We start from the raw sequence: 23,509 nt of genomic DNA on the forward strand, positions 1-23,509 counted from the left end.
TTAAGGCGTTTAATTATCGTTCGTTTATAGCATATAAAGGTTCCTACGGGAGGGTAGTTCCCGGTCGGAGCTTAATAACGTAGTCTTACGGTTACCGATTAAGGAACCGTTATCCGGCTTCCTTAGTTATAATAGGAACGAAGTCGCGAAATTATTCCGGTACTTATACTAGAGCCTTTATTTCTCGTATTATCCTTACGCGAGCTAGCCGTAAGTAATAACTCTAGTACCGTAACGAGTTAAAGTATAGCCGTCCGTTTATAAATAATCCTTAAGGGGGGTATTCCTTTATTTATTATTAGGGTAGGATAGTATCGACCTCTTCGTTTAATTTACTAACTTCCTAAGCGATACGGTAAATATATTCGTAGTTACGGAGCTTTATTTTATTCGTATATTAGAGTCCTTCTAACGAGATTTCCGAGCCGTCGAATCTTATTAGGGTTCTAGCTTTGGAGCGTTAGTTAATAGGAAGGCGTAATTATTCGACTTTAGCGGTATTAATTAAGGGTACCTTATTACCGGTATTTAAAAGAATTCGTAAGGGATATTCCTTTTTCTAATATTTTATTTATATCGTATAAATAAGTCGTTTACTTAACCCTAGTTTATTTAAATTACGCTAAGGGACTTATGGTTTTTTCGTTATTAATACCGCTTCCGTTACTTCTAGCGTTCCGGGCCGTTTAGTAGCCGTAATTTTTACGTTATCTTTATCGCTCCTTTCTTCCGTTAACGCTTACGGGGGGGCATTTAAAAATCCCGTTCTTTATCGGAGTCGGATAGCTTTATAATACGGGAAAGAGTTTCCTCCTAACGTATAATAGTATCGATCTTAGCCCTTTTATTAAGTAGTAGCTCGGGTTTCTTCCTTCTTCTTTTTCCCGATAAAACTTTCTTAGGTAGCGCCGGTAAGTCCCGTCCTTTTAAGTCCTTTTTCGCGAAGTAGGCTAGAATTTAGTAATTATTCCTTCCGTATTTTTAGTAGGCCTTCTTATCCTTCTTTCGTTAATCGATAGCGGCTTAGTTAATCTTAGCTAAAGCTTCCTTATTACCTACCTATCGTAAGTCCTTAGCCGGTACGGGTTTCTTATTATCCTTTCCCTTGCGTTCGTTTACCGGTTAGCCTAAGCGGAAGCGAGTTTCTTTTACGGGTTATCGTTATTATTAGTCCGCTTTCGTATGCTCCTTTTACGAAGCGAACCCTCCTTTTCCCGAAATCCCTAGGTTAGTTATTATATTTTCGTAGATTTAGCCGGCTTCCTTAATTATTTTAAGGAAGGCTTTATCGCTTTCGGGGATGTTACTTAGTCGTAAATAAACTAGTTTAATTATTTCGTCGGGTAAGGTACGGGCGATATAATTCTAGAAGATAGTTCCGGATTATTAAACGATATCGTTAAGGTTTATAAGTTCGGTAAGGTACTAAGAAATATTTCCTTAATACTTTAATTCCTATATCTTCTTAGAGTTACGATATCGTTCGGCGGGGTCTTTAAATCGTTTTTAGAGTACCTAAGAATATCCCGCCTAAGTATCGACGATTATTAACCTTTCTACCTAGGCTAGCCGTTATTAATGCTAGAGTTAGGCCTTTTCGGTAAGTATCGATCCTATTTAGTTAATTTTTTAAACGTTCCGGTTAAAGCTTTCTTTATAGGTTTCGAGGTAGGATTTAACCTTAATTTATTATAGTTAGAACTTAACTAAGTCCTTACCGTTATAAGCCGTAAACTTAATAAGATATATTAAATTAATCGTTACCGTAATATTCCGTCGATTATTTATAGCTTTAGTTTAAGCTTTAATTATACGTTTCTCGGCCGGATCGAAAGGCTCTTACGGTTCTTTAGGGGCGCCGGGCGAGCGCCGCGGTCTTTACGGATTCCCGGATTCTAAGTTATCTAAGTCGTCGGAATCCCCGAGATCTCCTAAGGCATTCCGCGGGGTCCGTAATAATTACGGTAGTCCTTACCCGGTTCCTTTTAATATAAAGGCGCCTACCGCGGCGTTCTAGAAACGGGCTCTTACGCGCGCGGCGGTACGTTTAACCGCGGCGTCTTAGAATACGCCGTCGGAAATAATTTCCCTTATTTTAACCTCGTTACTAATATATCTTCCGGTAAACGCTATCGTAATACGGGCGCCTAACGCGGGAATAGGCGTTCTAATCCTCTAGCTAGCTCTTACGATAATAAATTTAATATCCGTTAACTTATTACTTAGTCGTCGTTATTAATATTCTTTAATTAAATTAACCGCATAAGCCTTAAGATTATCTTTAATTAGCTAGGTTTTTTCTTTCATAGCCTCGGAGGTAAGGTATTCCTTACTAAGGATTTCGTTAATCTATCTATCCTTTTACGTAACCTAGGAGCTAACGTTTATTATTAATTTATTATATTTCTCGCGTAGCTAGGTTAAGGCTCGTTAGTTTTATAGCGCGGCGTTTCGAAGTTAATTTATTATAGCCGTTCGTATCTTATCCTACCGGGTAAACTTAGTTACGGTTTCCTATACGTTTTAAGCGAAGTAAGTACTTTATTCTACGACCTATTTCTAGAACTCGTAAATCTATATCTTCGTAGTTCGGATATCGGTAGCTTATATTACCGTAGCGGTTTAATAAAGCTATCGTAATTATTCGTATTACTTCTTTAGGATCGTATTCTATCGGTATTTTACGTCGACTTAATTAATTAATATTACTAAGCTTTAATATACTTATTTTATTTACTTATATAAATCTACGATTTATTACGGGGAATTACGTATAATTACTCCTAAGTTCGCGATTTCCGGAGCATCCGTTATAACTACCTCGTATTCCTAGGGTTAGTATACGACGAGGGATTTATTAATTAATTCGGGGGTTAGCTCCGGCTAAGGCGCTAAAGTAATTCGTTCGGCGTTCTTTACTTTTAATTCCGTTATAGCGGCCTTTAGTTTATTAATCGTAGCTATTATTTAAGCTACCTTCGCTATAAAGATCGGCGCCGCCTCCGAAGCGATTAATCGCGGGAATAGGAAAGCCTACGGCTTTAGTTCTTTAGTAAAGGGTCGAGGTTAATCCGGTAGTAATGGTACCGGGATAGCGGCTTTAGCATACGACGCCGGCTTAGGCGTAGGCTTTTCTTATTACTAACTTATAATAAAGTTATAAGGGTAAAAGTAATATAGAATTATTTATAACAAGAGGATATATTTAAAATAGGTTTAATTTAATTAATAATTCTATAGGAGGTTTCTTAGGTCCTTATCTTCTTTTAAGTTTTACGTTCCCTTCTCGTTCTAATATAACCCGGAAGTACCGTTATACCTTTATACCTTTATACCTTAATACCGAAGCTATCCGAAGCTTATTTAAGACTTTCCTTAGTAGGTCGCCGAGGTAACGGCCTTAATGCTTAATATTATCCTCCTAACCCTTATAGCCTGATTTATTAGCGCAGGGTTCCATCCCCGTATGACACTACCTGCCTACCTCCTATCTACCTCCTATCCACCTAATAATCTACGTAAATACACCCGTGGGAAATATAGAGAGGGAAAAGTCTGCCTGAGACGCAACGGACCAGAGCCAGCAGTGACTAGTCACCTCGCACCAGATCTAGAATCGCTTCGTTGGCGGCACTTCGGCTTGCGCAACCTCCTCACTCCTTCGCACAAGGACAATATCATTTGGGCAGGGCGTGCCATGGCGTTACTGATCATTATATATGAGCGTGCCCAACGTGGTACTGCCGCGTCATGTAGATCATGATGTGCATTGACAAGACATAGATTTTCACCTCTATACTCTGGATATTAGTTGAGTATACTGATAGTAGAAACCTCGGCCCGATCCTGCTATTCATCGAGCCTCTACGCGACTTTCTAGACCCAGACGTCGATTGAGGACGTCTGTCATGGCATAGATCTGCCGGGTCGGCGTCCGCCTCCAACGAGACGCAACCCAGCAGCCTCCACCCGAGGCTGGCGAGGCCCGGGGCCAAGTTCGAGCCGTATAATACCACGCGACCAGTTTTTCGTCGACGAATCCTACGCCACGGGAGTCCCGGTGATCTGGAAGCAGTGTCTGCGTAGTTCGATTTTCGGGCACCAAGAACGGCCTACACAACTACAGCAGCGTTAGGAATGTGTGACTGAGACCGTGGCCCAGAACAATTCGTGTGGTTACACTCTCGAGCGGCCTGGTATGTGGGGGATGGGAAGTCGACTGGACTCGTGCATCCATTTCCTCAAACCGGCGATGCCTCGTGCAAAAAAGATTCGAAGCTGGCAAGACATAGGCTCATGATTCTGCGTGGGAGGGAATATGAAGTAGCCGTGCGTGTTTATTCTCGTTTCCCATATTCAATGACATATTATTACCTATGCGCCTATAGCCCCCAGTCCCCCCCCCCCCCCCCCCGGCAAATCGGCCAACAATCCTCGTTCCCGATCCAGCCTCAAAGCCTCGGGTAATGAGAGGAAACTATTGGCTGGAGACTCTTCGATATGCAGAAGCGACAACGAACTGGATTCCAGTAACCCGTCCACTTATTTCACCTCGTCGTTCCGACGGGCACCTCTCCAAGTACTCCGCCATCGCTGTTGGGACATACACATACGTCGATGCTACGCCTCTTGAGATCGTCCAAGGCAGATGGCGAAGGCCAGGAGCGTCCCTGGCCCTGGCCCCTCCGCCAGGACCTAGAACTCACCTTAGGCCGGGTCTGACACGAGAGGGGCAACTCGTCCAATCTAGTTTGCGGGAAACTAATATCTCACATGTCGACTCATTAGCAAGTAGCAAGACTTGAGATGCCTGAAACATTGGAGATCGTGGCTTCAGATGATCTACTGCTACGTCCGTACCTTGCGGATTCAACCCGGTAGGCTTGTGAAGCCAGGGGCGAAACCTTGCCGCTATCGGTCGGTTGGTGCCGAAAGATTCCTCAGGGAGCCTCTATCGCGTCCAGACCCGTGGTCAGGGTCGAGCTAAACCGGCAAGGCACCCATAGCTGTGGTAGGCTACGCATGCAGATCCAACATGATCCCGCGCCAATATTGCTGGTTGCTTCGTTCGGCCATGGCAGGCCGACGTGATACTGCTGGCCTTGGATAGGAAGAGTCCGGCGCCCACCTAGACACAAGTTCTACGGATGGCCGTCGCTATTTTCTCTTCTAGGAGCGCTTTGGTTGGCTATTGTCCAGACATTTGTGTGCAGGCCGCGAATCGTAAGTATTAATGGCAATAACACAGGCATATATGCACGAGATGCCCCCAATCCTCTAGGCACACGAGAGAGCCTAGACAAGGACCGCAGCATCGACACGCGATGGGGAGATCCTTCTAATCGAAAGTGGCGAGGGCTGACTTCCAAGTTGACCAGCCGGCTGTAGGCAGGCCATGCAGTCTCCCGAAGACTGGACCGCAACTCGGCCAAGCAGATCCCTCCCCAATTACCAGAGGGTGTTTGTGGCGTCTCGTAGAGGCACGGACGGTAGGGTAGCTGCAGAAATGATGCATGAAGAACGGGCTTCCTCAACAGCCAACTCCTAAACCTGGGGCGTCTCTGCGATCTTCACTTCCCTGGCCCCCCCCCTCTGCCCGGCCGCTTGGGGGAGAGGAGGAGAGGGGAGGACGTTTCTCGGGAGTGCTCGATGGCAGTAGAGCCTAGCAGGAGAGGCAAATGTCATCTTCCGAGCCGGTATGCTACCTACCTACCTACCTAAGGTAAGAAGAAAGACTCTGGGGCGGAGAAGGTCTACGTGGTACCCGGCTTGCTCCCTGAGGAGAGAGCCCAGTCTTCATAATTTCAGGAACAACTAATTACAGTACCGAGCAGCGTAGGCGTCTGCGGCCACACCCCAGGACCTGTTTGGCTCTGAGGCTAGAGGAACTAAAACAATTTGAAGCATGGGCCCTGCAACTCGAGCGGCTTCTTGCCTTGATTGTCATGGAGGAGAGACGGAGCTAGAGTTGCCCAGGCGCCTTGTGTCTGATTCGGCAGAATCTTCTTCACTTGACCTCGCTTGACTCACTCCACCTCGACGCCAACACTGATGTCAGGCGTAGCCTGTGCTGCCCGTACCGTGGACGTTTACCTGTTGGATCACTTTGGATAGACACATAGGGCTACACCCAGCTTCCCTTATCCGGCGGCCCATGCCTACATATCAACCCGCACAGCCTGCCGGCCATCTCGTAAATCTCTCTAAAAAGAGCGACACACTAGCCGCTAACAATAAAAAAGGCCGGATGCGCCTCGAGCTCTCCACACAATCTACAGATGATCCTAAATTGAAGCCGCTGTCTCAGCTTGCACTACCGCTGCCACCCATATCGCCGCGGCCCCAGGCCGGGATAGACGACACCCACTGTCTATCTACTAATTCTCCCCCAAGCTCTCCCATCTTGTTCTCGAAGCCCTCAAATACCGCGGTCATACCGATATACGGGCCTCTCGATGCGAACTTGAAGAGGCTAGCTTCATCCGTATGCATCACCTTGTGGCACTACGCTCCCTCTCTTCTCACATACCTTGTCAGGTTTACGCCATCTATGCTCTCGTACGATCCGAAGCCACCGCGTCAGGTTCCTAAGCTTGTTGGCAAAGGTGTATAGATTCGCTCCTATCTCGATCCGCCTGTATTTATATCTCAAATCCAGCTCGGTCCTTATTCGAGAGTCTCATACGATCCGGATCATCCTCCCCACCCAGACCCGAATTTGCCATCCAGAGAGACAGGAGCCTGCGCCCATCTCCACCGCGGTGCCCCGAAGCAACTGTGCGAATCTTACTCCGACTAAGCGACAGTACAAGAACCCGAATCTCTCTCACCGGACGAGAAACAGTGCGGAAAGGAGAACAAGGTACGCTAAGTTGTTGACGTCTGTGGAGGCTGATTCCCACCACGCCCCCTTCCCTCCCTCCCCTTCGGCGTATGGGATGGAATTTATACGGGCCCATCCAACTCCTTATTCGGCGCGCCGTGCTATATTGATGCGCGTTGCGCCATCCAAGCCGACCCAAGATGGCGGTAGGCAAGTGGTGTGCAGGGTCTCTTAGCCTCCACTGTGTTGATCAATCATATTGCGCCGAAAGTCTGCAGCAAAGAAGGCAACGCTGACACACATTCTCAGGGCTCCGCTTCGATTTGTTTAGAATAGAGGTATTCGCATGTTAGCACCCCTTTCCGATAGGACGAGTAGGTACCTAGTGTTTTTTTTGTCTTTTTTTTTGTTTCATCTCTGTCTCTTTCTCTCTTTTCTTTTCTATGCTCTGCTCGGGATATGCTGCAGACGCCACGTACGAGATCGCGATCGAAGACCGCGCCGGGCCAACCCGATCATCCGCCAAAAAGCATCGAGTGGAGGAACGGAAGCCAGGCGGCGCACGCGACGGAAGATGTCGACTCCACCGGCTTCAAGGACAGCTCCCAGCCGATTCAGCTCGACTAGCTAGCCAATTTCATTCCCGACTATGGAGTTGGCTCACGGTCGACTTTGCTCGAGCGAATACAGACCAGCTAGACTCAACTCGACTCGGCTCGGGTTGATTCGTCCCCTGCATTGGCTGCTTTTGCCGGATAATAATGCACGGGGGTTTGCTCACGCCCTAGCTAGCCTCTACGACGAAGATGCTACTGCTCCTTTCCACCCGTCTCTGCTTGCCACTCTTCGCTAGACCCGGGAGCTGACATTGATTTGTGAACTTCCTAGGTTGATATCGCGGTAAGACCTCCTTTATTATTATATATATAAAATAATCAGAAAGAAGACAGAAATAAAATCATCGCTACATGCCGGTGTATTTGAAAAAAAAAAGCACACTCGCCTGGCGCCCATGGTTACAGTGGACTGGTATCTGAAGGCCGGTGTGTGTACATCCATGACGCCTCTTGGCTGCAAGCGCAAGCCAACCCTGCGCTACCTCTCGAGAAAGCCTCCCTTCCTTTTCCTTGACCACTACCACCAGTACCACCATCCCGCCTGGATACCTGCCACTCGCACCGGCCGGTCGAGGCCGGAAAGGGGGCCAGGCAGTTCGACTGACGATCCGCGGGGAAAAGAAGAGAGGATTAAAAGGGGGAACGAGCGGAAGTCGAGATCTAACGACGGCCGGAAACTACACTGCCGAGCAGGAGAGGACGGGAAGACTAAGGAGCAGAACGAAAAAGAGGGAAGGGAAAAAGGCATAGAAACCTCGTTTTCCACTGAGTCGGGCCAGGGTACTCAGGTACAGGGTACTTGTATACCTAATCTTCTCTCACGACGCTCCCCGCAGCCTCAAGTGAGGCGTTCAGAGCTAGGCAGGGGGGGGGGGGGGGGGGGGACTTACCTACTGGAAACGGTCGGGAGCACCGGCGGCACCGTGCTTTACGTGGTTTGGAAACGAGGAATACCGAGCTGACAACCGTAATACGGGCGCAGCTGTTCGAGCTGCTATCACGCAGTGTTAATCCGCAGTAATCCGCGCGCCGTCTCGAACGATTTGCTTCCTCTGCGCTCGCCAACAACCGCCACTCTTCGGCCGAATGAAGCACGCCTCTCCTGAGCGAGAGGCCCCGCGAATGAATCAACCACTCAATTCCAAGGTACTTTAAATACCGTTACCTACATATACATCCTTGCCATTTTCCCACCCACGTTTCTCCCCGTCCCCATCCCCATCCCTCTCGTTATCGCAACTCCGGCCGAAATAAACAAAACGACGAGCGTCGAGAAAGCCCGCTGTCGCCGAACCGGTCTGCACGAGGGGGCGCCTTTAATTAATCGGAAGCCAATTGCGTGACGTTGGCCACGCATCGCTGGTGCTGAGGGAGCCGGGAACGCGAGAGAGATCCGAGGCGACTCTGGCAGGCTCTGCTCGAGGCAGAGCTCTGGGGAGCAAGCCAGCCAACCAAGGTCAGTTTTACTACTCTTCTTCGATTCTGAGGCGTGTTATATCGCCGTCCGTCTCTCTGTCTCGGTGTGTGCGTGCGTGCGTGCGTGCGTGCGTGTGGGTATGTGCGTGTTCCCCTCCCCGACTTCTATGCATCCAAGCAGTGTGTTCATACATGACTATACACACTCACGCCTGCGCCTGCGCCGTCGCCTACGCCTACATCCACACATCCACACCCACACATATACATACACGCATATACCTACGCATACCCATATAAATACATGCGAAAATACAGATACAGACCGCGCACATCCACACATGCGCACACATGCCTTGCCCGGTCCGCACACACACAGACACACAGACACAGACACACACATACCTACATGCATATATGCCTTCACCCTCGAGTGCCAGTACAACCCATTTCGCTTTCCTTCCGTTTTCCCCCACTGAAATTCCCCGACTTCCGGTTGGCGATTGCTTCTACCGCGACACCCTCGATGGAGAGAGGGACTGGCCGGAAAGAAAGACGGCCCCAGACAAGGGACGAGGTACTGACCCTATAAATATGAACGTGCAAGCCAGCGAAGGGAAGAGAGAAGCGCGGCTGGGGCAGAGTTAGTTGTGCGTCGGCTCTCTAAAGCTCTAAGCTCTAACTTGTCCCATCTGGCTGGCTGGCTGCCTGCCTGCCTAGCGGTCGGTTGGTGCGTTGGTCGCCCCCCGGTATCGTGAAAGCTTGTCACATCGGATGAAAATGGTCTAATCAAGTCGTCCCCGGGTTTCTTGGGCTGCTTTGTACAACACCAGAACGCCCCGGACCTCCTAGCGCGGTACCTCGCGACGAAGGGGGTACCTCTGCCTCCCCCCCTCTCCTCCCCTGCTGCCTACCTCCTACCTAACCTACATGCTTAAACTTCCCTACCTGCCTGACCCGCTCCAAGCCCTCTTTAGTCCCTGTGCATCCCGACAACCCACTTCCCTGCCCGCCACACGCTAGGTGGCTTCCCGGGGGTGTAGGTACCTACGGCATGTACATCGGCTGGTAGGAGGTATAATATGCCTGCTGCGCTCCCCGTCAGCACGCCGATGTATCTCGCGCCATGTCCTGCCGTACCACAGTGTACCGCACGGCACGGAACGACAAAGTACCTCCCCCTCGCTGGCCTGGAGGGCAAGCCGGAGCAAACACCGTGCCATTCATCTGCCTTCTTCTCCCACTGGCTGCCCTCCCCTACGGAAGCGCACCACCTGCTGCTGGTGCTGGTGCCGGTGCTGGCTGCTTGGTGCTTGGTGCTGGCGCTGCCGTTGCCGCTCCGCCATCGCTATCGCGACCTGCCATAGGGTAGGCGGGTGCCTATCTAGGTATAGCTACGCACTCGCTACTTTACAGCTGCTCTCCCGCAACTCGCACTTTATACATACATTCATCCGCCCACGCCACTCCACTCGCGCACTGGCGCAAGTCGCCCACCGACCGACCGACCCTATTACACTAAGCTCTACTCACTCACTCACTCACTCACTCACTCGCTCGCTCGCTCGCTCACACTCCTCCAGTCACCCACACCATCCCATCCCATCCCCATCATCCACCACCCACACACCCACACATACAACCACACGCGCACACTACGCACGCACATACATACATACATACATACATACATACATACATGCCTACCTACATGCGTATATTTATTTATATATATTTATATATATATTTATATATCTATATATCTAAATAAATATATCTGTCCCACACGTACATACGCAGACAACACTCACATACACATGAGATATACATACAGACACGCATACACATGTACGCACGCACGCATAGATACACACATACGCGCGAGCGCGCATGCGACACCCACACCTACGCCCGCATCCACATCCTCCCTCTCCCTCCCTTCCCATCTCTCGCTCCTGTCCTGTGCCCGCTACCTGCGCTGCCCAGGCAATCTACCTACTACCTTAGCTACATGCTACCCACTGCATGCTACATACCAACTTGCCTTACCACGGACGGGGCTGCCCTTGTACCTACATAACCACTAATACATGCGGCCGGAGGCTACATGTATCTTTTTTTTTTCTCTGCATCCGAGCCCTCCAAGTCCAAAAAATCCCAACTGTGCTTCGATGTTAACGGAAATTCCTGACTGATCAATCCCGTCTGCTAACACTCTCACCAACTCTTCTTCAGGATCTGCTCACCAAACTCTCGACCTCTCTCTCCCTTTCCCGCCGGCAATGCCCAAAGCCCGGTAATGATTGCAGCTCATGCCCAACGGGCCACGCCTCGGGACTAGACTCATCACTTCCGTGCCAAACATCCCACTAGCACAGCCTACCCTTACTGACTATTCCTATCGTTCCAGCAGGACTTTGAGCCTTCGTCGCCCTCCTGCCCCGGGCTGGATTATCTGGACATCCCGGCAACAGGTGATATGAGGTGAGTTGTCCCTCTGCGAACCCCTCGGGCGTGGACATGTCGGGCCAAATCAACACCCCGTCGTCTCCCCCCCCCCCCTCCCCTCCCCCTTCCTGCTCCTTTTCTTCCTCCTCCTCCTCCTCCTCTTCTTCTTCTTCTTCTTCTTCTGCCTCTCCCTCTTCCTCTTCTGGTTTAATCCCTTCCTCCTCCCCTCTCTCCTCACCCCTCCCCTTCGGCCTCCACGCCATTCTTCAGTAGTCGTGGCTTGGGCGCATGAGAGGGTATGGGTGTTGTACCGGTCAGGCTGCTTGGATCGCCCTGGTAGCAGCCCCCCCTCCCTCCCCCCCCCCGTTCCCCTCCGCCCCAGATACCTACCTCGCAATCTGCAGCTACTGCCACCGCCTGTAAATCTCTCTCGTCATAGGCGCAGAGACGAGGTGCATGGGGTGGATGTTGCAGCTACACAAAAGACCTGTGACCCTTCCGCTGCTCGCTGTTATGTGGCGTGGTTTGTCCCGATCCTGTATCCGCTCCTCCTGTGGTACGCGAACGTTGTCGGTACCACCCCTTGGTCGCACTGGGATGCTTGGGCATTGTCTCATATGGAACCGCGATACAGCATTTTCGCTAGCTTAATCTGGAGTCTTGCACAAGAGCTTCTATTTGCCAAAACCTCGTGCTGATGCTCTTCCAGATACAACCAAGATTCCAATATCTCCTCCCTGACGATAGAAACCCCTCCCCAGCCGTCTTCTGTGCTCAGCGGATTTTCTGCGCCCCTGCTCAACACCACAACCACTGGGTACTCCCCGGATACTGGATCCTTCTACTCCCCAGCGTCACAGATATATTCCAGCATCGACGTCAGGCCACCGCGCCTGAGCTCCAAGTAAGTGGCACCCTCGATTCGACCCGTTCCAGTGTGCGATAGCACATGCCTCCCCGTACGCCGGCCGTGGTAACTTTCGCCTCGCTTACCACCGTGGTAATAGCACTTCGTCTACGGGCATGGCACATGCCAACCGCTCCGCTGCATTACCAAATCCAGCCTACAACGTAAGAGATCTCTACTCGGGAGCCAGGCCGTCTTTCCCTAGAGCAACGGAGCACACGAGGTCGCCGTCTTTCGCGGCACCCCTGCGACGCCATCCGCTGTCGCCAACTCCTAGCCCCAGCATCGGTTTCACCAGTCCAGTCAGGATGGATGCCGGCCAGTACGGCAAGTCTGGGGGTTCGCACATTCCCCCGCTCATGCCGATGACCACGAACGGCCAGCTCGCGTACGCCGACGGCGGGACCCCCATCAAAATCGACATCCAGGGCACCATTGACAAAGGTTTCTTCATGTCCGAGGGGGACTGGACATGTTACAGGCGGAACTACTTCTCTTGCATCTGCTCCTACAGCTTATCGCCATTTTACCACAACACGTCTATGCAGTACGTTCCTAATGGGTCCAGTACTTCGTATCAGGTGTTTGGCTTTGCGATGAGCATCTCTGCCGTCGTCTCAGACAGCGATTCCCACACCATCGAACTGGTACAGCACACGCCGAAGAGAGACAAGGGTCCCGTTCAGAGACCCGAAAAAGTAAGACTAACGCCGAAGCAGCCGCAACAGCCGGCTCATCCGCTGCTGTATCAGGAGCACCACAACATAGCCGCAAGCTCGAGGCCCATGTTCGAAGGCGGCTACGGGCAGAGCGCGCAAGGGTCGTACCCTAGCGAGCATACCTTTGAACGGATCCAGTTCAAGCAGGCGACGGCGAATAACGGCAAGCGGAGGGCCGCTCAGCAATACTACCACCTCGTCGTCGAACTATACGCCGACGTAGGCAACCAGGCGCCCGATCAATTTATGAAGATCGCGCAACGGAAATCCGCCAAGATGATTGTCCGCGGTCGTTCCCCTGGGCACTACCAAACCGAGAGACGCGGCAGTACGAGCAGCGGACCTGGGGGTTCGAGTGGAATGGGCGGCTATCCCGGCTCTCAGGTGCTCGGGACAGAATACAATCCCGGTGGATCTTCGCTGCTATCGGGCGCGTATGGTAGCGGCGGAGGATACGACCCGCGATCCGGGCATTACGGGACGACTCGCCATCACGAGTTGCCGATAGAACCGATCATACCCGCGGATGAGGCAAAGGCCATCGATAGCGCGAAAGAATACCAGTACTACCCCGCCACCATCTACGAAGGCGCGGATTCCCGGCAAGGTGTCGAGATGTTTTCGCACCGGGGGGAGCAGGACACCATGATGCCTTCGGCTCCTGCCACGGCCGATCCGGCGGCATCAAAGGTCAAGCCCGAATACGAAAGCACCCTACCCAGCATATTCTACCCCCCCAATTCGTATTACTCTCGAAACTGCAGCCGATTTGAGGGAAAGCCTACCTCAGCGGGTTACTACCCAGCTATGACGATGCCGACTCTACTTCCCCAATCGGGATGAGACGGATAGGGGGTTCGGTATAGAGTACACGTGCAAGCTGGTCGCACACTGATCCACGAAAATGGCGCATTCGCTCGGTATTAGCTTGGAGCTAACTACCACGAATCTCACCGCGCCAGACGTGGCCATCAGAAATTCTTTTTTTTTTTTTCAAGAAAAAAAAGAGGGACCGTTTTTTTTTTTTGGTTCGTCTACTGCTTTTTGATCTCCGGGTCGGAGGCGAGGCTGGGCGGCGTAAGGGATGAAACAAAGAAGGATGGACCGGACAACGATGAGTTCGCATGGAATTGTAAGCGGGTGCGAGAATTATAAGAAGATTGAACTGCTACCGCAGTGGTATAGTCGGGATATACTACAAAAACACGGGTTTTATCTGGCGGGATAACGGAAAGGATACCCTGGTGCGATGCTTTACGGTGTTTTTGAGACGGTTCAAGAAATGAAGGACGCGCGACTTTCATTCATCATCTCCTTGAAACTTGACGAAGACTACGGCAAAAATATCATGGGCGGCGTTGGGAAAGATGGGTCTATAAGGGTTCCCGATTCAGTCTTTTCCGCTTCGGCAGCCGCTTTCGCTTGCTTGCCCGAGTGTCCTCCTGGCGAGACCAGGTTGCTGCGACTCGCCTTCCCTAGTTTCTACCTAGTTCGGAGACGCTTGGAGTGGAATCTTCGTGTTTTTTTTGGGGGGAGGGATGGCGGGCCTCGTGAGATGACGGTGCCTTTGAAGAAAATCGGGCATGGGATCCGGGACTAAGCTACCCGTTTCTCTAAGACGGCGGCTGTGGCCGTGAATTCGGCTTCACGTAGCTTTGTTTTTATTTTTTTACGTTTACCTCTTTTTCTGCTTCTCTGATGGAAATATTAATCGAAGCTTTCTTTCTATTTTCTTGGGCCATACAGCGCGAGAATGAATCTCATGACCTCCCGATAGAGCGAGCTAGTGAAGTTATCCCGGATGCGCTGTCGTTCCCGCTCTTCTCATTTCTTGCTGCGTAGCACGACGGCGGGACGATGGCCAATAGAAGGGGGTGAAGAATGAAGAGAGACAAGCTATCGAGCAGAGAGAGACGGTCTAGCCGGGGTGGTGAGGTGACGAATGGACGGATGACAGTCTAGGCTGGCAACAAAGGAGGCCCGAGGGTGGAACCTTGCACCAATGGGGGCGAGGTGTACAGGGTATGGCAACGGTGAAGAGGCCTTGGCACGGCGTCGGGGGTTATGTGAGGGCGAGAGAGGGCTTTTTGTTTTCCGTCTTCTCTGTTAGGTTTTTTTTTTTTTTCCTTTTCTGTCTCGCGACGATGACAACTCGCTCAGGGAGATGAGGCATTGGGAGGTCGTTCAAATTGGACTCGCAAGCCTCAAAACGCCCCACAACGGGAGCTAGGTTGCACTAAAAGCATGACACTACGATATGTAGGCCGGTGCAGGCCGGGCAGGCTGCTTGGAGCCTCGGCAGCCTCCAACCGGGGGGTTCAGGTGGTGCCAGGGCAGCGCGACAAGGGGAACCGGTCTGGGGTTCCTGGTACCCACAGGTACGATCAAGCAGATCCTTGGTACCAACGCGATTTCGACAGGCGGGTGGGAACTCGCAGATGGGGCCCGCTCATCCCATACCTAGGTTTTCTTATTATTATTTTTATTGTTATCCTTTTAGATTTTGGATTTTCTGATGGGGTGGGCGGAACCCCACAAACCCGGCTTATACTACGTACTACCCTCCCGTAGCATGTAGAGGCAGGTAGGTAACCAGTGGGTAGGTAGGTAGGTAGATAGGCGTATAGACAGGTTATATTATATTAGGTACTCACCCAAGTACCTCGTGTTTAAGGATGTACCTAGTTGGGAATATATAGAGGTAGGCAGGTATCTAGCATCTACGAAAAGAGGTACCTACCAACCTACCAACCTACCTAGGTGGATAATCTAGGTACTTATAGTATACATACATAGGTGTATATATATATATATATATATAGTTACTGCTCGAGTCTACTTGCCCCTCTCACCCTCAACGGACGACTTTAGTAGGTAGTGACCGAATGCAGGGTATCGACATAAGTGGAAGACTACCTAAGGTACCCAGCAAAGGGAGGGAGGAAAGCATCCACTTACGATGCGCCGCTTATACGTGTAGGCGTAGGTACCTAGTTGCGGACCCACCTCGCTAGCGTGCCCAAGTACAGGAGGTAGGTTATGTACATGCGGAGATACGTCCGAGGCGGGTACATGTTGATCAAAGGGACTCCTATATATATGCCTCGATATACCTACTTCTGGGATGCATGTGCAGATCTGCGTCGCGGGAGGCATGTGGTACGGAGTACATATGGATTGCTATAAGGGGGTGTGCGCAGCGTGCTTAGGGGCGAGGTGCCTGAGCCAAGCCGCGCAGGTACCTAAACTACCTACCTAATGTGCCCAGGCATTTCAGCAAGTACCGTCGCCATCCCAGCTTCTAGATACCATACCCTGGCCAGAGAACGATGGCAGGGGGGAGGAGGAGGGGGACCGTAAGGCAGAGAGAGCACCTGAAGGTTGGCGCACGCGCAGGAGGGGGGGCTTCTCCCTTAGAGACGTTCCGCAGCGAGAATGCGCCAGCACCAGCACGCACCAACATGTCGTCCCGAATCCCCGAAATTACCTACTTCAGGTACCTCGGTACCTACCTCCTGCCTCTACTCATAGACCTCCCTTAGGTATGTGGAGGTACCTCTCTAGCCTCAAGTACCCCAGGGCCTGGAGGGGGAGCGTACGTAGGGCGTAACCGATAAAGAGGGCCACACATTTAACTTGTAACGTTAGGGCGTTGTCTTCGGCCCCGCCTGTCCCTACGCCCTTTGAGACTAGACGGTTTGCAATAGAGAGAGAGAGAGAGAGAGAGAGAGAGATTATGGCCCAGAACCCGGCTGGGTCGAAGGCTAGTCCGCAACACGACACAAGTTAAGAAGAAGAAGAAGAGACAAGACAGACAGACAGAGACATAGAGAGAGAGAAGTGAGATCCACACGGCAAACGGAGAGGCGCACATACCTATGTGGACTTGTCCGTGTACACGTAGATTACGGTAGAAACGCGGCGTTTCATCTACATGGACGACGTATACACGATACACGATACACGTATACACGTACCTACGTGCGTCCGTCCACGCAGCACCTTGGAGGTAGGTAAGTAGGTAGGTACCTTAGGAGATGGGCTACTCCTACGCGCGATAAGTCCGCGCAGCATCGAATCCATCCCACCCCTCCTCCTCCTCAGCCTACTTCGGGTCCGAGCCCGCAGCAACATGCCCGGTGGTTGTTTTTTCTGTTTCCTCTTCGCCCTTCTTTCTCTCGCTCTCCCTTCGTCTCCTCCCCGGCTTCGTACCGTGCGATCCTCAGACGTGCAGGTGCTCAGCCATTGCCCAGGCGTGGCGTACCTATCCTACGCCGACTGGGCTGGCAGAGGGGAGGGCCACCTCTCCCTCCACTCGCTCGTCCTGCAGGCGTTTCTGTTTTGTCTCTGTTCTGCTTGAATCGCCTCCATTCTCCACACTCTTCCCGCTCTCCCTCTGCCTCCGCCTCCGCCTCTCTCACGCATGCCTCTCCGTATCGACAACTCGCATTTACCTACCTACCTGCCTGCCTGCCTGTCCATACCTGCCTATACCTGCCCGCCTATACCTGCGGCGATCTCCCTACCTCGCGCCCGATCTGCGCGCACGCCTATGGAGATGGGTCCGTGTGGGTAAGCGACGTCGTGGGAGAGAGTCGGGTCCCAGGCAGGTTTTGCCGTTCCGGACCTTGCGGCCTTGGGCGTGGCGTATGCAATTCCCACTACACTAATCTGCCCTAGATTCCGCCTCGCCGGTCAAATCTGGATTACTACGGGTAGAGCTTGCTGCCAGCCATTCATCCTACGTGCACCTCCAGCCAAGCCAGCCAGCTAGCCCCTGAAATCTCATCGCGCGTTTCTTCGACGACCAACCGAATCTCATCTCGCCGTCGTGGACCGCTTCGAGTTCGTCGCGTTCGAAGACATGCCCTGGCCTATTTGCAGAGAATGCGACCGAGAGTGCCGGGCGACGTAAGCAGTACCTAGGTAATTCACACCCCTCTCCCCTCCCGACCCTCGCCCCCCATCCCCCCGTCATCTTGGAGGCTTACCGAGTGGCGCTCGATACGCGTCGCAAAGGAGCCACCACCCTCGCCGGACCCGCCCGCTTTGGACTTCCGGACCTGTGTACGCCCCTACTCCCCTACAGACTACGATGTGTATCGCTTCCTTTGGATGCGCGGTCCAAATAAGCTTTTGTGGAGCTTTCACGGATCGTCGCCGGGAAGATCAAAGCGCAAACGGGGAGAGGATCGGGCGGCGAGTGGGAATTCTGGCGCCTCGCCTTGATTTCCGAGCCTAATTGGCATGCCATCTCCGTTCGCCTGCGTACATACATACGGATACACAGCCCATCATCTGCTATGTACGTATCGCGATGAGGGGTCTGGATCGCCGGCAACTCGCACGTCCTCTCGAAGGACCGAGGAAAATTTTTCGCACCAGCAGGACCCGCCGTCGCGGATCTGGAGCCTACCAATGCATGAGTGACAGACCCGTCACGACCTGATGGGGTTGAGATATCCTCTTGGCGCACGTTGCCAACCAACAGTTCATCGAGAGCGGTTGGGGGCCGCGTATGCGCTCCTCTCGCAGACTCAGGGGGGAAGGGCGGACATTGGAAGGATGGCGAAATAAGCCAAACCCGCGCCGCAGCGAGGGCTGGGCCACCGCCAATCGAAGCGCCTCCTTGTCCAAAGGATACCTACGTGTTTCCCTCGCTGCCGATTCATCCAGTATAGCCCTATGGGTCTCCACCGCGTCCAATTCCGAATCCTGCGACGAAGAATCTCCAGTAGCGAGCGGATCTCTCTATGCTCTCTAGATAGACAACCCGTCAACACGACGATGTCTGCCCTGCATCTCCCCGCTTGGCGTAGCGCACACACCTACCTACCTTCTCATCGGGAGAAGCTTACTATATCTGACGGGCACCGCGCAGTCGAAACACTTCGGAGTAGTGATCCTATGCCACCTATTCCTCGCTGCGCGGCCGCTTCTGCCCGCTTTGCCACCGCCGAGACGGTTCCCAAATGACATATATATCTCATTGAATTGGTTCCTGCGCGTTCCGGCTAACTGACGAGGTCAAACATGAATAGAGATCTTCCACCCCCCTCTCCCGCTCCTCTCGCTTTCGCCCCCCCCACCCCCCCTCCTCCACCCTTTCTCACCCCCCCCCCCCCTCCCCATACTTGCCTACAACCTCATCCCTCTCTGCCCCTTCCTTTCCGAGCTTTATCTTTCGAACTGTGGGAGAGTGATCTCAGAGGATGTACCTGTCCGTAGCTAAAACACATCTGCATATCGGGCAACCCCGCCGACCCAAGGTAGGCAATCAGATTTCGGACAGGCCAACCCGCCTAACCGCGCGATAGCTTTAGGCGGATGAACAGATTGCGGCATTCTTTCCTCCCTAGCTTTGATATGCGCTCGACTTGTTTCGTCTAAATCAAGCCGGCGGTCGAAGGCAGATAGGGGACGGGTCGGCCAACCCGGGCTTTGGGGGCCAGGCCTTCGCGCGGTCCTATAGCTGTCGGCTGTATAGCTTGATTTGGTCGTGGCGTGCCCGTAGCCTATCGACAACGCACTCGGATTGTCTTGCCATTCGCAAAGAGCTTCTCTCCCAGCAAGCCACGCGATGTCACTTACCCCGGCTGGCATCCTCCCGTGCCGTGAAAGTTTTTTTTTTCTTTTCTTTTTTTATTATTACTCCGCCGGTGATATTATCGCGCCCCCGATATACCTGCCTACCACCCGCCACGGCGTGACGGGGCGGCCGCAAACGGTATAGAAGGGAACAAACCGTCTCGCCCACCTCGTGTATGTAGTGGCTGTATTTTCTTTTTTACCGATGGACGTTTGATGTTTATGCTTCCCATGCGTGAGATTGCCTTCTGTTACACGACTGCTCAGCCCTACGCAAATCTTCGTGCTACCGGCGCGCACACAGCAGTCCACAGCATCGCGGCTGGGGTCTGTGTCTGCTTCAGCGTGGCTGAGTCAGACTGTGATACCTCACCGACTGGTCCCGGATATGCCAAGAGCCCACGAGAGCGTAGGGTCGGGTCGCGATCCGAGCAACAAAAGCTGGCCACGGCTAGGCGGGAATTTGCACTGTGTTTGCGTCTGTACGATAAATGAGATGACAAATCGCTTTGGGCCCATGCCCGTCGCACAAAACCGCGCCATCAGCCTACATGATAAACAGACCACTTTTCTCCTACGCTCCTGTACCACCCGGTTAAGCGACAAGAACCCTTTATGCCGCGCTTCTGGTAACGCGGGAACTTTTGCGCTGTACGAGATAAGAGGAGTGGGGGAAAAAGAGTTGTGAACCCCGGGTGAGAAGGATGGGCCGACCCATGCTAAATCCCTCTCCTTCTTCGATAACCGAATAGTCACGGCGCCGCAAAGACGGGGAGGGAGGGGAGGGGATGAAAGAAGAGGCAAGGAAGGGGAGAGAGAAGGAAGGGGGGGAGGGGGGGAGAAGGCTGGCAAATCCCTCAACGCTCGCCGCTCTGTTGAGCATATTGCCGATCTGGACGGAATGGGACAGCAAATGTCAAAGGTGCAACGGCAAATTCGAAGACGCGATAGTATGTATTATCGTGCAGACGGTAGCAGGATCTGCCGTTGCGACCGTCGTAAGCTCATCCGCGCTCTCCCTATATGTACATACGACGACAAAGGGGGCAGTGTTAGTTGTGTTCCGCCTGGTGCAACCCACACCGTTGTCTCTCACTGGCCAGAGAGTCGAGAAACTCGCCCGTCCGCCGTCACTCCTCCACACCGTCACGCTGCTCTAAGCCAGCCTGCCTCGCCGACGTAGACGCTGACATGGTACGAGAAGGCCTGGTCGGCGAGGGTGCGTAACCAGTTAGACGCCCGTGTAACCAGAGAGGGTTGCGGCGGGCCTCGCGCCCTAAGAGGGGCCCTCCGACAGTTGTGCGGTGAAGAGCCGAGCAAGCGCAGGGTTATACAAACCCTGTCTAGTTTCGTAGCTCTTCCGTTGCACGGCAAGTTGAGAAGCGGGACGCGAGACGAATGGGGAAGTGGGGAGCAGGATGAGGAGGAGGGTGGTAAAGGGGGGGGGGGAGGGGGGGCAAAAGGGGATTGGCGAGGTGGATGAAGACGGACATGCATGACTCATCTACGCATTGCGCGCTGCTTACGTCGGACTGGAGATGCATGTCATCCTCGAGCCTTACGTGGGACAGACAGACAGACAGACAGAAACCTGCGGGCAGTGAGGGACGTAAGGGATGCGAGGGTAGCATAGAGACAAGAGAGAGAGAGAGAGACAAGAAACAGACAGAGACAGGAGACAGACAGAGACAGACAGAAACACACACCACACACACACACACGGAATTTGCACTACTGGGGGGCTCGCGGGGGAGAGGGCTGCGCCGCGGATATTATTGCATTACCGGGATCGCGGATAGGGAGCATGAAACAGAGCCGTGCGGTTCTCGTCGTGCAAGAAAAGGGGTTGATGATCTTAAAAGGGTTTGTCAGCTGTGGCTGCCGTAGGCGCGCGAAGGCAGAAGAATCACGCCTTATTTTCTAGGCGGCAACGGGTCGCTCATCCCATCCTTCTCCCTCCCCAACCGGACGGGACCCGACCTGACTTCCATCTACCTACCTCTATACTACATCGTCCCGTCGGGCTCTCGCTTACCTGCTTGCCCATCTCAACATCTCAACATCTCCATGTCCATCCCCTTATTCTACCGCATCTGGCCTCGAGCCACCACTGGCCCTCTCGATACCTCCCTTCCGTCGCACGCACGCACGCACGCACGCCTACCCCTCCACTACATTCGGCTGACGTAAAACGCAACGCAGAGCCTGGCCGCCGAACGACACCCATCGAGCGCCCTCTCATGTCTGCCTTGCGGTTCGGCACAGTTCCCCGGGCTGAGGGTGATAACTAGCGAACCGCGAAACCGCGATACCGCTACCGCTACCACTAGGCGAGGCCTACGGCGGCAGAGTGGAGGTAAGTGAGGTTACGGTAGAAACAGTAGTGGGGAGAAGAGAGAGAAAGAGAGTAATATCCGACGCGTTCTATACTCCCTGTTTCTTGTTTCCTGCTTCTAACACACACACACACACACGCACGCACGCACGCACGCACGCATATATATTGCCCAGGTCGGCGCTGGAGGGTGCCAGGGCCGCTTATGTTCCCGGCTGGACGCTCTCATGCACCCGTGTAGAGTACCCCTCCCCCCCCGTCCCAACCAACAGGTTTGCCGAACCGTTCGCGTGAGCGAAGAGGTAGCGAAATAAGTTCGGTTGCGATTTTCAGCGTTCCAGCTGAGGAAGAACGGTTTGTCAGGCCACATCAACGCCTCCTCCCCCCACCCGAACGTACGTCGCGTACGAGGTTCCGTGGGGGAGCTTAGCGAAGAAATTGTGGCTCTCCTGAGGTCGTATCGTGGGTCGTTCGTCGACGTCGTCGATGCCACACACGGGGCACTACCGGCGTGGGATGCCGCATCTCTCCTTATAGCCATGCAGGCGGGAGGCCGCCTGGTCCTGTCCCCCTCCCTGCTGGCGGCATGCCTGCTCGCCTACCTGCCTCCCTGCCTCCCTGCCTGCTTGCGCACATATGTCGTGTCATGTTACCTAGGGTAGGGGTATTTCTGCCATCTGGTTGTCGAGTATACATCGCTACTTACCCGGGATGCACGGCATATCAGATCTGTGGACGTAGGGGACAGCCGGACGGGGAGCCCATTCGGCGAGCAAGTGTCGTCGGGCTCTACCCAGCTAGGGAGGTTTCCACATCTCCAGATCCTCGGGGGGGCGGCCTCCATTCCCTGCTCTCCCCACCTGCAGCGCGATGCTGGGGAGCAGATTGGGTTCTGGGACGCGCTGAAGCGGGGAGCAGACCCGACCAGCAGGCTAGGCCTTTCCTTAAGACCCGCGAGCTGAGAATTGATCGCCGGCGATAACTGTCCGCGGCGCTATTATTGAGGTGGTACGTTAGTTTTGCCTCCTTTCTCGGGACGCGGTGTGAGGGAGTGCTCTCTGGCTCCACAACTGGCCATGTCGGACCATTCTGCGGTTGGTACGCAGAGTGATATTCGCAGGTGGATGGATACATTCACCGTATGTGAACGGGCTACGAAGCGAAGCCGCTGGCAACCTAACCCCAGCATAGGGGGCTCGCTAGTAATGACTTGTAGCCGCAATTACGAGCTCTCCCTCTCGAAAAAAGGGGTAGGTAGTAGGCAGCCACACGCTCAGTTATCGCGCTCTCCCAGCCCCCCCTCCCCTCCCTCTTGCGCGAACATGCCGATCCCAGTCTTGGGTTAACTACGGGCGTTCTTTCGTGCTAAGAGTGACGTTCTCGTCCCCCGCGCACGTGCGACGATGCGGACAATCCCGCTTTTTTCCAGCCGCGCGTCCCCGACGCCAGTCTCTCGCCCGTGGATCCTAGGGCTTGGGATGCAAGCGAGATGCTGCGCTAGGATCTACCTGGCGCTCCGCCCAGCGCGCGCCACGCGCGGCCCAGACGCCTCCCGGGTCCAACCTGAACGCCCCCGGAGGGGGGTCCGGCTAGAGACCTGAGTTTCGCGGCATCCCCGGCGCCCGGCTTCTCTGGCGGCTGGGCGGCCTGATAGTG

The 23,509-nt window shown here is 53.2% G+C and overlaps 1 protein-coding gene across 1 annotated transcript; it reads left to right on the forward strand.

Moving 5' to 3' along the window:
• Positions 1 to 11,164: 11,164 nt before the first annotated feature.
• On the forward strand, positions 11,165 to 13,976 carry GGS23DRAFT_289387 (p53-like transcription factor). Its single transcript, XM_051512622.1, has 3 exons — positions 11,165 to 11,340; positions 12,014 to 12,208; positions 12,312 to 13,976. The coding sequence occupies exons 1-3, from the start codon at positions 11,336 to 11,338 to the stop codon at positions 13,771 to 13,773; spliced, it is 1,662 nt and encodes a 553-aa protein (XP_051375502.1). The 5' UTR covers positions 11,165 to 11,335; the 3' UTR covers positions 13,774 to 13,976.
• The last annotated feature ends 9,533 nt before the right edge of the window (positions 13,977 to 23,509 follow it).

Source organism: Durotheca rogersii (assembly GCF_024521655.1).
Source record: "Durotheca rogersii strain YMJ 92031201 chromosome Unknown GGS23scaffold_3, whole genome shotgun sequence".
Lineage (NCBI taxonomy): Eukaryota > Fungi > Ascomycota > Sordariomycetes > Xylariales > Xylariaceae > Durotheca > Durotheca rogersii.

Bases quoted from the DNA above. Each gene is read 5' to 3' on its own strand.
- GGS23DRAFT_289387 (XM_051512622.1), top strand. The intron at 12,209-12,311 runs GTAAGTGGCACC...CCGTGGTAATAG, and splicing joins CCACCGCGCCTGAGCTCCAA to CACTTCGTCTACGGGCATGG.